The 17,264-nt window shown below is 43.6% G+C and overlaps 1 protein-coding gene across 1 annotated transcript; it reads right to left on the bottom strand.

The window, feature by feature from the left end:
* Positions 1-3,122: 3,122 nt before the first annotated feature.
* On the bottom strand, positions 3,123-16,477 carry xrcc1 (X-ray repair complementing defective repair in Chinese hamster cells 1). Its single transcript, XM_030782302.1, has 18 exons — positions 16,401-16,477; positions 15,796-15,881; positions 15,520-15,612; positions 15,200-15,307; positions 14,900-15,058; positions 14,434-14,511; positions 14,071-14,194; positions 13,627-13,721; positions 12,876-13,044; positions 11,925-12,159; positions 11,589-11,705; positions 8,119-8,203; positions 7,816-7,921; positions 6,197-6,239; positions 5,342-5,487; positions 4,933-5,023; positions 4,630-4,705; positions 3,123-3,284 (listed from the first exon to the last, which is right to left on the bottom strand). Exons 2-18 carry the CDS (start codon positions 15,844-15,846, stop codon positions 3,177-3,179), a joined length of 1,884 nt encoding a protein of 627 aa, XP_030638162.1. The 5' UTR covers positions 15,847-15,881; positions 16,401-16,477; the 3' UTR covers positions 3,123-3,176.
* Between the last annotated feature and the right edge of the window lie 787 nt (positions 16,478-17,264).

The raw sequence follows: 17,264 nt of genomic DNA, 5'->3' as shown, positions 1-17,264 counted from the left end.
AATTTTCCCGCTTTTCTGTCCCTCCCAGCGATTAAGCAGTCCCTCCCTCGCCTTCTCTCCACACACCACACAGCATCAGCAAACGCTCTCTCTCCGCTCTGCCAAGGATGAACTATAACACGCTACAGTGGGGAGCAGCGGGGGGGGGGATCTCGACTGCTGGCTCCACTCACATCCTCACGGAATTCAGCAGGGAAGAGAGAGAGAGAGAGAGAGAGAGAGAGAGAGAGAGAGAGAGAGAGAGAGAGAGCGCAAAAACAAGTTATAATCGCCTAAAGACTAAATTAATATAATCCGTATCTATTTGCAGTCAATGAGCATGAACAATAGACAGTAAAGAGGCCCCTGGGAACAGATCTAAGGAGACAGGCACCAGGCATATTGAGTATTTTTATATAGCCTGTCAAAGCAAATGCAATTTTACTGGCTGCCACTTGCAGCGTATAATTAATTGCACTGATGACGATGCTGATGATGAAGAAAAAAAAAAAAAAAAAAAGGACAATTTTGTGATTGTTTAGGGAGCCGCTTGTCTCTTTTTCTAATCTTCATTTTTATCTAGATTTAACTACATATTTCGAATGACGCCTGTCTATGAATAGACGCATATGCCAGTATATTTTTCACACGCTGTGAAGAACAGATTTTACACCAGCTCTCTGAGCAGGCCTGGTGCGTGGCATTTTAACACGTTAATTTTGTACAATTCCTCAGTGTTTCACTACCTTATCAGACTTTTGAAATACAAACAAACAAACCCGTGAATTTCAGTGCCCTGATCTTAATAGAGAAAAAACATATAATCTCAATCGATGAGGAGTTGAAGTGTTCTAGGAGGTGTAAACAGTCCTTACAGCGACAGAACCCATAACTGTACATAAAAAAACCCTTTTACGGTGAACTTCAGACGACCTCAAAAACTATACGCCGACGTTACATTTAAACGTACAGAAAAGATGAACATACAGTGCATTTGGGATAAGGCCGACACACAGAGAGTGGATCTCGTTAAGAGTGACTCAGCACAAGAACGTGAGAAAGGCACATTTGAAAACAGTGACATGATTACGAGTCGCCGTTCTCTAGTTGATTAAATGCTCTCAAGGATGGGGCAGTGGAGAAAATCTGAATGCGCCAGAGAGATGGTGCGGCTCACACAGCAGACGGCTTTTGAAAGGGACCTTGAATTAGACAGAGGGTCAGAAAGCAAGACCAGTTTGTGTCGCTTCTGTTTGAAAAGGGCCAATGAAAAAAGAGACAGACAAGAGAAACCCAGAATGGAGACGGGAACATGGGAGGTGCCAGAATGGGGAGTGGGGGTGTGGGGAGTGGGGTGCGGTGGTAAGGGGGGGGGGGGGGAGGGTTAAGGCATTCAGAAATTCACTACATATTCAAGAACATGAACAGTTTGTCATGCACATCAGGGGAACAGAAAATACATCACTGACAAAAAAAACCCCTGCAAAATAAAATAAGTGCTTCAAGCAGTAAAAAAACATGACACAAATAACGCATCAAACTGATCAAACACTCCGTGTGATGTGAGACGATAGAGAGGGTAGAGAGAGTAGAGCTACAAGTCAAAACTTGATTGAAAAAAACCTGCATGTGTAGGTCTCCTTTGTACTAATTTTTTTTTTTTTTTTTGAGTATTCTGTCCACTGTCTGTCTCTGTTCCTCAGTCATTGCATGGCCTATAAGCCCACTCAGGAACAAAGGGATTAGAGTGATGAGAGAGAGAGAGAGAGGGAGAGAGAGGGAGAGAGAGAGAGAGAGAGAGAGGGAGAGGGAGAGAGAGGGAGAGAGAGAGAGAGAGAGAGAGAGAGAGGGAGAGAGAGAGGGAGAGAGAGAGAGAGAGAGAGAGAGAGAGAGAGAAGGATGGAGGAGAATGAAAAATAAAAACAGCCAGTTGAGCCAACATAGCAAAATGAAAGAACGTGTTTGCTTAAAAAAAAAAACACTTTTAATCTGAAACCAACACACACACACACAAATATCAACAAAGATTATCCAAACAAAATACATCTGTACACAGAATAATCAAAACACAATTAAAAAAAAAAAAAGACAAGGAGACAGAGATAAAAATGGTAGTATTAAATTTGTGAACACTTTCAAGTTCCATCACTCAGCCTGAAACAGTCATGAAGAGCCTTTACAAAAAAAAAAGACAAAACATAACCCAAAGACCTGTGCTTAGCAGACTAGCCCTTACTGAATCCCCAAAGCCAAACTCCAGCTCTGTCAATATTGTCACAAGAGGATCACCAAAAGAAAAACCCCTGATTTTAAACAACTATCAGATATTGGTTCCTGGCATTCCTACCTAATGAAAATAATGGCATCGGCATCAGTCTAGATGTGTTGATACTAACGTCATTATTTCACATCAGTATGATAATACGGTGGACTGGAGGCTCTGGGATTGGTTCAAATAGAGGTGTATAAACCACTTCATTGGTCTGCTCGACAGTCCGTCAAACATACATTTCCTGTGTACTTGTGTTGAGATGAAATAATGCACTTATTGCCGTCAGATATATAAACATTACATGAGTGAGTTAATGATGTTCATACAGGTTAAGTTTTCTGTGGGTCGCTAGCTGAAACCTGTAAACGTTAAAAGAAGACAAAAAAAACAAAACAAACCCAAGTCTCAGCTCAGCTGATCGGAGAACAACCAGTCCGTCCTCCGTTCTCCCAGTTTAACCATTCAGCTCAGGTGTGGAGACAAGGACTCGTATAGGGACAAACAACACGCATAATTTGAGGACAAAAACCACTGCTGTAAAGTTAATGAAAAACCAGACTTCTACGAATTCATACAATTCCCTTGGAAGGCCAGTGACCCGTGATTCATAAATTATTCTCTTCCTAATAAACTCAATGCCTGTTGACAGGCTTAGCTCTACTACAAAGCATAATAATGAGGGGGATGGAGATTCAGGAGAGCAGGAGTATGCGTCGCACGTCCTGGTGCCCCCCCCTATAACTCTGACATCAACACGGCTCACGCTACAGCCGCTTCGACCAAACTATCTCACACGCTGCTGAACTGGGCGTGGCGGAGGTGTCTGGGACCGGCGACCCCGGCACCCCGCGAGATGTCTGATCTGTAAACGTGTCACTCTGGAGAGGGAACTGGAGAAGAATGTTCTGGGAAAAAAAAAAGCCCCTTAAGGAACAACCGTGTAAGGCTGATGGGGCAACATCTTCTGCCGGTTGTTGATGGCGAATATCCACGAGGGCTTCACGAAGCTCAGATTCCCGTTTTCCATCAGAGCCTGGGCAAAGAAAGACAGTGGGGGAGGAGGAGAGGAGGAGAGGAGGGAGGAAGGGAGAGAAAGACATGAAAAACAGAAAGAAGTATCCCGGGACAGAGGTGATAGGCATGTGAAAGCAAGACGGCCAATCAACTCCAAAAATAGGACCAGAACTGGGACGGCGGCTGCATTTAGTTTTAATCAGGGAAAAGAAAAAAAAAAATACTTCTAATGAGACCGTGTGGAATTCTCAAAGCGATAAAAGTCAGAGATGCTTGCTTCCTTGCTTGTTAGGAAAAAAAAAAAATCTGTTTCAGGCCGACCGCCAACATTACTATCACACCCAACCGCTGATCATGAATGTGACTAACGTGTCAAAAAGATTTTTTTTTTCTTCTTTTTTTTTTAAATCTGCTTCATCTGAGAGCTTTGAAGTGAATTTGGAGCAAAAAAAAAAAAAAAGTGTTTTCAAGTGCAAGGTCAAGAAAGAAATGCGTCAGTGCCTAGCTCACAGTGTACTGACAGGGCCATTACACTCTGTGTGAAGATGGAGGCCTATTGTGTCCTGGGTCAGATAGAATGGAAATGCTGGTAACAACCCGTGTTGTTCTGTGAATCCAATTTCCCTGTCACAATGGCAAAATACACAATGTGACTTGACATCTGATTCGATTTGAGGGAGGTGGCGTGAAAGTTGAAAATTCTTCGGCTCCTCTGGATCCTTGCTATTGTACGGTTCATGTCTTTAGTACAGAAAGGAGGCAGGCAAAAAGGCAGAAATTCACTAATAATTGGCTTATCATCTAGACTAATGTCTGACGCGGTAATATCAGTGGAAAGTGATTACTGGTTTCTGTCTAACTGCTGACTTGAGACATACAGTTATTTAATGACTGAAAGCCGAATTCACATGGCAAAAAAACCTCTCTAAAAGGTGGTTGATGGAGAGTGACTCGTGGAGTGATGGAGAAAAGCAGGGTAAGACAGGTGGCTGGGAGAATCCTGAGACTGCACAATGAGGAAAAGGGTTTTGAACGTGCTGTGGAGGGGAGTACGAGTCCCTGCGACACAGGAAAGAAGTGAAGGATACACAAAGCCCAAGGTCTGGACACAAAATAAAGTCAACAGGTTTGTTTCTTACTGAACACCACCTTTTCTTCCTGCCAGTCTTTCAAACACATTTCCACGTTTTGCAAGCCAGCAGTGAAGACATGCATTATACTGGATTACAATTCATTTGTTTGTTTCTTTTTTTCTTTATGAAAGAACTTGTAGCGCGCGCGAGTTGATATGGTCTGAGTGCTGTATTTGTGTGCGTGTTTGCAAAAGACAGCAAATGACGACAAAAATAACGCCAGACACTCACATCTTCAAAAGAATCATCCCAGCCTTGACTAGTGATAACAAACTGGACCTTGTCACTCATGTAGTCCTCCAGCGCTCTACAGAGAGAGAAGGAGAGAGAGAAAAAGACAGAGAGAGAGGGAGAAAGTGCTGAAAGATGTCGAAGTCAATCTGACATGCTCTCAAAACTCTCTCTTAAAGAGAACTAATGCCAGGCCACTTGTACAAAAGAGATTTCTACCAAAGATTCAGAGGAATAAAAGATGCAGACGGCTTTGGCCTCTAAACCAGAGCAGAGTGCCGAATGTTTTCCGTCCTTTCTCACCCATTAAAGGCAACAATGTAGCGCTGGAGCAGCCGTCTCTCGTTCTGGGGAAACTTTCCGTACAGGAAGAATCTCTTCCCCGTTAAGAAGTCTGAAGGACATAGGAAACACAGCATGAGACCAGAGAGAGAGAAAGAGAAAGAAACGCAGAGACAAAAAAAGAAAACGACACACAACCCACAAAGAGCAGAATGGAGTTTTTCATTCCAGAACCATTCACAACGAGGTTAACTTTTTTTATTAAAAAAAAAAAAAAAATCATGCAAAAGCCAAAAAACAAAAAAAAAAAAAAAAACCAAACAAAACAAAGCTATTGTGTAGCTAAAAGCCAGGCAGACGAGATGTGAATGAGAGAGAGAGAGAGAGAGAGAGAGAGGGAGGTGTGGCAGGGTAGGGTTAATGGCCTGACCAGGCAGCTCTGGGATGAGCTTATCCTCCTCTTCCTCTGCGTCCGTGTTCTCATCTGTAGACCCTCCGTAAGGATCGTCATCCCCCTCTCCCGACACTCCTTTATTCTCACTCGCTCCTTTCCTCCTCTGCTTTTCTGTCTCCACCCTAAATGACCGTAAGAAGCACAACAGCACACAAGGCACCGCTAAGGCGTTAAGCACACAACCACTGAAAGCCTGGCTAATTTTCAACTGATGGCAAATAAAATTAAAACTGCAACAATTTCTGTAATTCGCGATGTCCATAATTACGCCAGGCTGGATCGTTTAAGCGGTATTTAAGGAGAACACTGATCTTAATTTATTCATCATAAAAATTCATGAACTGCAAGGAAGTAACTACATGAGACAATCAGGAAAAGTAATTAAACCAGCAACTAAACACAGTGTGCTACTGTCATTGAAGTATTTTGGGTCCTTAGCTTCACTCATTTTAAAAATCAAGGGTCCTAAATGAAGCCAATCACATTGCAGAGTTTAATAAAAACAAAACAAATTAAGAGCTGGGCTCTTGCTGCAGATTAGCTTTTAATGCCTGGTATTTTTTAACACGTAACAAGGAAAGTCAAGGTTAACACGGAAAAATGACTAATGATAAAAAAAACAAAAACAAAGAACATTGTTGGTCATAATAATTTGGCTCATTAAGGAACTTTATGGGCTCATTAAGGAACATTATTGGCATCTATTCAAGTACAGGTTTGCTAGCTGGTCAAAATGAATGTCTCAACACGACTGTCCACTTTGCTAAACGGACGTAAACGCATGTAGGCATAACGATGACGCAATTATGTTCAGCTTTTCATTCTCTTTACCTTTTCAGCTCGTCTTCTGTGTCCATGCCGGATTCGTCGTCACCTGGAAACCACCAAAAACCACACACAGAGTTTTACCACAGAGAGAAAGGAAGTCCCATGCACCCACATGCTAAAATAATATAAGAGTTTATTTTCAGTAGCATTCATCCAGGTTTTAACATCAGTTTCCCCATTAACCATTTCCTATAGTGCATAATCATGAAGGCCAAAACAAAAAACTCCTTCTCTATCTCTCTCTCTCCCTCTCTCTCTCTCTCAGACACACACACACACACACACACACACACACACACACACACACACACACACACACAAGCATTCTCTTGTCCCTTACATTACCATAGAAATGAGAAACATGACCAAGCCTCTGTTCGCCGATTGCTCAGGCCAAGTGTTTCTTAACGCTCTTTCACCCTCTCCAATCATATGCCTCTCCTCTCCCGCCCCTTCACTTCCTATTGTCGATCCGTTCATCTATGCGCACTTAATTAAGCCGGCCTAACACCCCCCCCCCCCCCCCCCCCCCGCCTCACGTTTTCTCTCCATCTCCTCGCTCTCCGTGGTGCGCAGACGCAACGCTCGATGTTTGACGCGACATTTTTATTTTATTTCGTTTATTTAACCTCTGTTAAAGGTGAGTGAAAATCACTGCGAATCAATTCTCATTTGCAATCAATTCTCTACTGTGATTGTGAATGTGTTCGTCGTTCTGAATCAGCGCTGGGGTCAAGCACGGCCATAGCCGAGCCCATCGCTCACAGCTGGTCAGCCGTGTCCGTCCAATCGAGAAATGACATTTTCAAAGCAAGACGTCGAAGGAGCAACACTGAAACAGTATAAACATCGACACTTATCGACGTAACAGGTCCTACATTATGTTTCTTCCACCGGCATCCACTTATACCTGGAGGCGACCTGGGAGATAACACATTTTATGACGAGAGGGTCGTGACATGCAATCCTACACGCAACTGAATTCACTTCATTACCCTCGAGTGTGTCATAAACAAAGGGCTGATTTCTCGCTTCAAACTCGACGTATCGAGAAATACGAACAAGTAAGCGCATAAACGATTTAGTTTTAGATTTCTTACTGAGCAGGCGGGCAATGGTTTAGTTCCCCATAGACGGTTCCCCTTGACTCGTCTAAATGAAGAACAGTTCCTTAAAAGCCCATTTGCTTTTTTTGTTTTTTTTGGTGAGGAACAGTGAAACAGATTTGGGGAAACAAAACGACTGAATGACACCCTTGTAATCTCTCTACTCCTCTCTCAGGCTCTTTTAAAAGATACACGGACACAGATGGCCTCTTCTCAGGCAGCCTCTCTCCCTCCCTCTCCCTCTCTCCGAATTATATTCCTTCGTTCTATTGTACTATTAGTCTTTAATCTGCGCAGTAAAATCTTTTGTCCTTTAACCACCCTGCAACCAGTCAGTAAGTGCACTCCAGATATGCTGGGATTCTCTTCAGCATCTCAACGTGATGGTTCAGAAATAAAGTAGTTTGTTTTTTTTCCCCCCAATTTAACTTATTCAAGAAATGGTCCGCGTTCCACTTTTTCTTTCTTTCTTGCTTTCCAGCTACTATCGCTTTCTGTGCATTCAAGCAAAGTCACCTGCTTCGTTTTCGTCTGTCGAGCCACCGTACTCATCCTCTTCATCTTCTTTTTTAACTGCCCGCTTCTCAGGAGTGACTCGACTTTTTTCCTGCGCTTTCGTCTGCTGGAGTAAAGAATGGACAGAAAAGTATTCAGGCAGGAATGAGAGAAGTGCAAAAACGGAGGAAAAAAAACATCTCTTACTAGATGACTGTCGGTCGATTTTAATACGGAGTTTGTATTAATCATTCACGCCTATTTTTCCCCCGAGATCATTCATTTCATGCATTGTGGATGAGTATGGGTACAGAAGGCAATTACCACTTCTTCCTTTTCATCTTCACTTTGGTCGCTCTTCTCTTCCTCACTGTCTTCGGAACTGGACTCAGCTCCATCCATCAGATACCTATCAAAGAGAGGACAAAGATAAAAAAAGATAAAAAATTATTTATTTTTTTTTTTTTCAAGAAAATTTCAGAGGCAAATGTTGGCTGCTGTGTGTGTGGCGCCGATACAACAGTGAACATTTCAAACTTTTATTAGATGAAATAGATTGCGAGACAGCGGTGTAGAAAAGGAGGAGAGATGGTCTAATAGGTTTTAAAAATGAAGGTTAGAATAGAATATGAGAGTGTGTGGTTGGAAGCTGGCTGGCTATTAATGGACATATACATTTTACTATACGGGACAGGTATATCTGAGAGCGAGGTGAATTGCAAATAAATGTCCACATTCTTTGTTTCTCAAGAAGACAGATGGCCACACAAAGAATCTAAAAATGATATCCGCTTCTCTGTGAGTGCGTGAAGTACCGATTGAGAACAGCACAAATCAGACAAGACACTAATCGCCGTCAAGTATCTGCATATATAGGCATATAACGTACGTGAGCAGCCTCTTACAAACCTATTCAAGGAAAAAGAGGGCCGGGGGGGGGGGCTACCATATAGCGTCTCATACAGTTTTTTACCAGAGGGGCCTGGGGTGTTTTTAGTGGTAGACGATTCTGTTATTTCTCCATCATAAACGTCCTCATCATGTTGAGGCGCGTCCGGTCGCGCGTGGGTACAACCTGCTCTAATGCTAACAGGCACCATCGCAATCTCTCAATACACACACTCAACTGTTCACATCTCTCTCTCTCTCTCTCTGTCTTCTTGGGGCTTGGGGCTGTTCTGTACAGTCTGATTTTGTTGTATTGTCGTACCACCACATGAGGGGTAGAGGTGTGTTGCCGTTTTAGTATTTTTTTGACGAGCGGTATCCCGAGCAGGCGGAGGCATTAAACGGTGAGATCAGTCAGGCAGAGGTCGCCTTGGACACGCCCGCTGCATCCGTCTCCTCGGTGAATAATAACCTGTCAGTGACACCTCTGGCATGCATCCTCCTCCATTGATTTAGGTCTGTGGCCCAAATCATTGCTAATGGAGCCCAACAAAACACGAAGACACGAAATCTTTAACGGGGCCACATGCAAACGAAATGAGTATATGTCTAAACGTAGCACAGCAGTGAATTCAAAATGGTTTTAAACTTTTTTTTGCGCACTTAGAGCAATGCAGCCAAATGAGTAGAGGTGTCTCTGAAGACGCCCCCAAAACAACAATACACTTGGGCAAGTCCGTACTGTTGGGACGACTGAATACGCCAATGTTGTTAACGACTCAGTATTGAGACATGAGTTTATTATGAAATACTGATGTTTAGGGCTTGTCTGGGGTTTTTTTCCCCCCACTACTAATATCCAGAGCTTGTATTTTTATGTGAATTTAAAATGTAAAATGTAAAGTCAAGCATTGTTGTTTGGACCGTTTGTGCTCTTATTGCAATGTCTTTCTTTCTTTTCTTTTTTTTCTTTCCAAAGAATGTCCACAGAAAACATCTCACTACCAACCGAAAAAAACCAAAAAAACAAAAAGCTCTGCTGGTACAAATTCGCATCATTTCAAAAACACTTGGCTGTTCACAGAAAAAAAAAAAGAAAGGGAGCTCTCTCATTAATAGGACACCTTGTTTATGTGCTCACTGGATTGGTCTTCTGTGCTCTTGAGCGGTAAAGTCCGGCTCTGTATGCTCTTGTCTGTCCCTCTTATGAGAGGATCTGCGAGAGAAGAGATCAGGGCAGAATCCCTTCGAATAAAAGCGCCTGCGACCGCCCAAGCAGATGCATGCTCCCCGGCTGGTCGTCTACGGCGTCACAGTGTGTGTGTGTGCGTGCGTGTGTGTGTGTCTGAACGCATGAACACTCATCATCATCAAAGGAAGTGGGTATTTTAATTACCCATAGCAGATGCAGCTTTTAAATACGGAATACATAATTAGCAGAGGGCCACTCAATGCGGCTGAAATGACAGACGCTGTGTGTGATGACACTGTGGCACATGGAGAGGGACTGAGGGGAGGTGGGAGGACTAAATCCTCCGCCAAAGAGGAAGAAGAACTCAGTGAGAAAAGGGTCTGTTGAAAGGATAAATGCGCAGAGGACCAAACTCAGATCTCAACTTAATCGCATCCGTTGAATGGTAACCTTGCCTAATGCATCTAACGCGGCATTACAATGATAACAGCGCTTTTATTATGCAACTTACCCATTGAACAGAGCCATCACAATCAAACTCATTCATGTGACATGGGATAATGTTACCTGATTGGGTCACTGTTTGTTCTCCAAAGAGCGAGCGAGCTATCAAACCGGAACGCTTTCGGGTTTGAGGAGACGGCCGAGCGAAGCCTAAACCCTGACCGTCGCTGTTCGAATTTGATTCAATCCACCACAACTTCAAGGGATTTTGATCGACAGAGAAGGAGGGATGGAATAGTTCTTTTTTTTTTTTTTCCCCTGGTTATTTGATGAAGTTAATGAAGCACATTTGTAAGGAGGGGACCTCGATTTAAGGGCAGAGTGGCTCAGACACTAATCCTGCGGATAGTCCGACTTGCATGTACTCTCCCCTCTCTACGGGAGACTAGCTAGCCGTTCACTCATTCATTATTGAGTAGAAGCATCTGTCCTGAATACAATGTAAGGACTACGCAATCAGGTGAATCATTAGTGGAGAGAGAGAGAGAGAGAGAGAGAGAGAGAGAGACAGAGAGAGGGGAAAAAAAGTCTTTGGAGGAAGAATATGCAATCACTGCTATTATGAAGTGCTCAAAGTCAACCCAAAGTTAGTTTAACAGTGTGAAATCCAAAGGCCTGCATACTTAAAAACTGACACAGAACCACAGTTTTGAATCATGGTTCTCGCTCACTCTCACTCATTATCTAAGCCGCTTATCCCAATTAGGGTTGCAGGGGGTGCTGGAGCCTATCCCAGCACTCACAGGGCGAAAGGCGGGGAAAAACCCTGTCCATCGCAGAGCAGACACACGGACAAACACACTCACACACACATTCATACCTAGGAGCAATTTAGCATGTCCAGTTCACCTAACCTGCATGTCTTTGGACTGTGGGGGGAAACCGGAGCTCCTGGAGGAAACCCACGCAGACACGGGGAGAACATGCAAACTCCACACCGCCCAAATTTATTCAGGGTTATTTTAAGCTCTGCTGCAGGTCTCTGGCTAAACTAATGCTGTCACAACGTTTTTCACGAGTCGTTCCCTGATTCTTCGGTTCACGTGATCGTTAAAATCTGATGACAGCTTTTCTGATTCTTTAACATTCTCCACATCCATTTGTGCTCTTTCGTCGTTTACAGACAACATCACGTCTTTCGCCAGTTCTACCATCCCTTCTGTTGTCTCGTTCAGTATATATTAATCACACGGCGTTCTGTGTCTCTCACCGCTTGTAGGAGATCTTCTGCTTTCTCTTATGGCAGTCCAGTATCCACTCCTTCCTTACGATCAGGCCCCCTGCTGCTTTCACCTGGCTGTACTTCGGTGTATTGGCAAAAGCACATCTGAAGTATAAACAAGGATAAGAACACACGCAGTCAAAAAGTGTAGCTCTTCACCCTAGCATTTTTAACAGTCCGGGGAATTTTTCAGAACGTTTTCGGCAGCCCCGGTCTCATATAAATGTATTTAAATATACTTCCGCAAAAAGTAAGACCAAACCATTTGTCAGATTTTTAATTCACGGCTATGAGTGTGAGGGGCGACCGATGGAGTCGACTCACATGAGGTGCGTGGAGTCAGGGGTCCAGTCGGGTCGGTACCGAGCACCCATGGCAAGAGCCTTGTCTCTTAGCTCACCCCGAAACGGGTTCTGAAAACCGCTGAGCACAAACACGACTCCTTCCATGATGCGGTTGAAAGGTACGGGCTCGGCAGGCTTAGACTTGGTTTTGGGTTTGGTGTCCGCTTTTGTCAGGCTCTCCCGTTTCTTCTCCGGAGCCTTCTGAGCTGAAGAGGCTTGGGTTTCGAGATTTAAATCCAGGGGTTAAACATGACATAAAATTCTCTACGACTAAATCTTGCATTTCTAAAATAATATCTTGCATATCCAATGAACTGCTGATGTGTGTGTGTGTGTGTGTTTGTCTAAATCAACTGGTTTCTGGGGTAGTAGAATACCAAGTCTGCATGGTTATGTTGTGTTCAAGCAACAACATACACTGGTGAGCCACAACATTATGACCACCTGCCCAATATGCTGTTGGTCCTCCATGTGCCGCCAAAAACAGCGTCGACCTGCTGAGGCATGGACTCTACAAGACCCCCGAAGGGTGTCCTGTGGTATCTGGCACCAAAACATTAGCAGCAGACCCTTCAAGTCCTTTAACTTGCGAGGTGGAGCCGCTGTGGATTGGACTTTGTCGGTCCAGCACATCCCACAGATGGCTCAATTGGACTGAGATCTGGAGAATTAGGAGGCCAGGGCGACACTCTGAACCCTTCATCATGTTCCTCTAACCGTTCCTGAGCAATGTGTGCTGTGTGGCAGAGCGCATTATCCTCTTGAAAGAGGCCACTGCCATCAGAGAATACCACTGCCATGAACAGGACTTGAAGGATCTGCTGCTAATGTTTTGGTGCCAGAGACCACAGGACACCTTCAGGGGTCTTGGTCATAGTGTTTAGGCTCGTCGGTGCATGTGTATGTTCAGAGAACAAGAAGGTTCCCTCACCCTTGGCAGTGCTGGGACTGGGTGTGAGTGTGGTACTGCGATTAGGTTTTGGTTTGGGAGTCCCACTGCTGGATTCGGGTGAACCCACTGAGCTGGGCTTTTTGGATGGAGGAGGGGCTGTAGCTGCCTGTCGTTCTTTACTGAACTCAAATTTCCTCTTCACAGGTGCCTATGAGAAGAAAAACAAGCGAGAGAGAGAGAGAGAGAGAGAGAGAGAGAGAGAGAGAGAGAGAGAGAGAGAGAGAGAGAGAGAGAGGGAGAGAGAGAGCAAGGATTAGCTGATTTGGGAGCCAGAGGGAAAGGCAAACAAATCACACAAGCTCACTGACACTGACCCATACCCCTTACCTTTGTAGCACATTAAAAACTGCTGAGATCATCTCTTTAAAAAAAAAAAAAGAGGCAAGCAAACACATATTTCACATGCAAATAATAACCACTCCCAGCAAAAAAAAAAAAAAAAAAAAAAAAAAATATATATATATATGCAGCTGCAGCAAAACAAGTCATCATTTCCACCCACACAGCAGAAACAGAGCCAAAGTAATGAGTAACTGAACTTGATCTGACATTAGAATCTGGCAGGAAAAGAGCCCCGTAAATAACAGAATGATGGACAGAAATGCTGAAGAAAAAAAACCCAAAACAAAACAAAACGCAGAGACACTCTTAACAGAGGTCGAGCGTGAGCAGGGAAGTCCACGACGACTTGACGAGGAGAGCGGGGCGGGACAGGCCGTCGGGCGTATACCTGTGGTGAGCCGCTGACAGAGGAGGACGGCTCCGATTTGCATTCTGACTGTAGGGCCGCTGCGGCGTAGCTCAGTTTCTCCTTCTGAGGGGAGGCTGAGAGGAAGAAGAAAAAAAAACCCCTCAGATTCTATCATTAACGCCCAGGGCGACTGTTCTCGTTTGGGACAGAGTGCATAAGTCATTGCTATAGCACTCCTGAAGGAAAGCATCCTTTCTGCATATGGTATTAAAGAGAAAGACTTCACAGAGCCGGTCTCCTTAAACTCATGTTACCTCAGTCAGTAAAACTGCCAAACAACCATATTTATGTCTTCTTTTCTGCTGACCGAAGGGATTTCACGGAACTGGAGAAATTTGTTCCGAATACACTGTGTTCTCACACAGCTTTGGGGTTTGCTGAGAAATTCGACACACTTTTGATAAAAAACAAACTCAGCCCTACCTTTGAGAGTTGTGCTGGCTTTGGCATAGGTTTCTCTGTTGAAGAAGAGGCTGCCGGGCTGTAGACTGGCGTTAGAGGAAGAGGGCTCCTCTTTCACCCTGAACTGGCCCAGTTTGGTGAGCTTCTGTCATAGGAGATGAAAGGGAAACAAAGACTTTAGCGGAAAGAACAAAACAAAACAGCGAGCCAGGTGAAAAAATAACAAGCGTTTCACGAACAAGCGAGGGGAGCGTGCACTACAATTACTGAAAGCACTGCAACATCGCTGTCAGAATGAGATCTGACAGCATTTTCTCCAAGACATGAAGAAAACCCGTGATAAACTTAACTCTGCATGGAAGGACGACATCTGGAGCAACTTACCGGCGGTGTTGTAGCAGGTGGATCGCTGTTCTCTGGAGGCGAATGGAACTTCACAAAGGCAACTCCGTATGCTATGGTCTGTGAATTAAAGACAATACATCGGCTAAGCGGAAACCATTCAAGCGTCCGGTATAAATTCATGCATAGATAAAGGAATGCAGTTTACACGGTGAGAGGTACAGAGGGGGCCACCACTCAATGTGTTAAATGACCACAAACTACTCTTCACAGCCTCTCAGATTGTTTGTAACAGCTACTTCAGAAGGAGATGTTTTTAAATTTACAACAGTGGCACATGAAGAGAAATTGTATGTCAATAGGCGTGTTGACATAGAGTATATGTGTGTTTTTATAGCCACTGTAAAACAAGAATACATATATATATACTTTTTTTAATCTATGCAGAGGTCATAAATATGGTTTGTCATTTTTTCCATTAAAAGGCACTTAAAATGGCGAGATTCACCTTGCTATAGGGCTGACTACACACAATCTTCACCCGGTCCCACTTCTCCTGAGCAGTGGCCTTTACGAGCTGGTTGGGCCCGAAGAAACGGACTCTGTTCGTATTGTTTCCTGCCCGACTTTCCGAAGGTGACATGAATGAGGAGGTGACCAACAGGACCTTCGAGGGAACAACAAAACAGACTGACTACGGTTCACAAACATATAATCTGTGCTTCACACTCATGTCCTGTATGTTGAGTAAAACACATTCTTGAGTTAAGAACACGCAACTGATGATTGACAGCTACATAATACAAACCTCAAAATCCTGGTCTTTCACTGAGGTCGAGTGTCCGACCAGGACTTCTATGAACGCCGACCCCTCATTCCCGACGTCTATGCTGTGAATCTGCTCCTCTTTTTCAAACTGGTAAAAACAACCCGGATAAATAAAACAGGAAAAGTCAGATCAAAAACTAATGACGACGCACTATATTTGATTGAGCTGTTCCAGGCACTTCATGGTTGGCAAGCATGATTGGGCAAAACAATTTTCATTACGTAAACACAGATGTGCCTCATCAAAGTGGAATAAATTAAGCGGGTGATAAATTGCATATACTTTACCGGCATACTCACTTGTAAAATAACCGAGGTTTGTTTTTCCCCAGGTCTTGCTGCTTTCCATTTTCTATATGTGTCAGAGCTAAGCAGATTGTCCGCTTTGTGTGTCTACAAAAGAATAAATCATTGCGCATGATGTGGTACCATATTTAAACTTCAGAGCTGACCTGTACAACATAATTGGGATGTCCAGACATGACGGGTGGTTATCAGTGATCACGGCACGTCACAGAGTGAACTAGAGTGAGATAGTTATGGTATTGCAGACAGTTATGTTACAATGATACTTACATTGTCCTCGCTGCTGCAGGACACGACATGTTTAAGTTTTATTTCAGGCATGTCTTCAAAATCCAGCCGTGGGTAACGTTAGCTAGCTGTCAAAGTTTTTAAAGAAAGTAAAACAATAATAAAACAATATTGAGCAGTGCACGAGTACATCAAAATGAACCAGTTACACTGTGAACTAAATTACATGTTTGCATACATACAAAGCGCTCGTTAGTTAGCTGCTTACTGAGAGAAGGTGAACATCAGTTTATGTCTACATTTCGAAAGACTGTCGCCTAGTTTAATTACCGCTAACTGATTGTGGTTGGATCGAACAAAAGTAACAAACGATTATTAGAAAGGTTTAAGAGGCATGTGCTAATTATTTCCAATGCTACGTAGTTAAATAACAAGTAAATTCTTTGGCCAACTCAGCAGCTAGTTATCTTATCATAAACCTAAACTAACCTTGGCTGTGTTGCCTTTAGTTAGCTTAGCACAGCTAAAGATAACAATGAAAAGATCCATGAAAAGCTAGCTAGCATAACGGATAGCATTTGGGGGACAACCATATGAGACTGAGTGACTGTAAAACATGTAGAAATATAATGGGTGGATGTTTTTACATATGAAAGCTGTTCCGAATCCCTTGAATGACGATGGTTTAAGGTTCTAAAAGTCCGCTCTCCTAAAGAACTTCCAATCACAGTCCGGCTCAGTTAGCATCGCCTTGCAAAAGCTACGCACACTACAAATTCCCTCTCATTTCACAACACATGACGCTATTTCCGATTGTCAATCTGTTTAGCCAATCAACGGCGCTGTCTGGATCTCACGCTTGTGAATATATTACTCTGTTTCACGGTACGCGTTTCGCTATAGATTATTGAAAAAATGTTGGCATTTCTCTGAGCATGGAGTTTCCTTGTTTAAGAACACAAAGTGTGATTTTTTTTTTTAAAAATGTAGCCTAGACCTTCTGAACTGTATGTTCACCATAGACCTGTCTGCTGTCCAGAAAACGGACCTTAATGTGTTTAGCTACTCACTGAATCCTACTAGGGGAGTAGATATAGTGGGTCCCCCGTGAGTTTTTTAAATGTGGGTTTAAAGTTGTCCTCACAACATCATAGACCAGGCAACAGTCTCATTGTCAGTCGTCCAGACTGCCTCAAAACAGCCTTGAACTCCTACCTGCCTGTTCTTTTCACTTCTTTAGTATACATATATCAATAGATAGCTCTAGCCTTGCACTCAACACCAGCCAAACCATCCTTACTGAACCTCAGCAAGCAGTTAAGTAGTCTCAGAGAGTTGCAGCCAGCAGGTGGCCATGTGTGGCGCACCCTCTACTGGCAGCTATATGGAAGTGCCATATCGTGCATGGCTGTCTTTCTAAAATGGAAGCACAGCTTCCAAGCACGCGGTTGTGGAAAACTGTGATTTGTGCTCAAGTGCTGAATCAAGCAAGTGACTAGGATCTATTTTGA

The sequence above is a fragment of the Chanos chanos genome, chromosome 8 (assembly GCF_902362185.1).
Source record: "Chanos chanos chromosome 8, fChaCha1.1, whole genome shotgun sequence".
Taxonomy (NCBI): domain Eukaryota; kingdom Metazoa; phylum Chordata; class Actinopteri; order Gonorynchiformes; family Chanidae; genus Chanos; species Chanos chanos.
Note: the sequence above shows the minus strand (reverse complement) of the source record. Positions and strands in the feature narration are given on the sequence as shown.

What these genes read in the sequence shown, in the direction of transcription:
- xrcc1 (XM_030782302.1), bottom strand. Translation starts at nt 15,846, where the DNA reads ATGCCTGAAATAAAACTTAAACATGTCGTGTCCTGCAGCAGCGAGGAC. An exon ending in AAACCTCGGTTATTTTACAA is followed by an intron (nt 15,308 to 15,519) that starts GTGAGTATGCCG and finishes TGTTTTTACCAG; the next exon opens with TTTGAAAAAGAGGAGCAGAT. An exon ending in CCTGACTCCACGCACCTCAT is followed by an intron (nt 11,706 to 11,924) that starts GTGAGTCGACTC and finishes TTTATACTTCAG; the next exon opens with ATGTGCTTTTGCCAATACAC.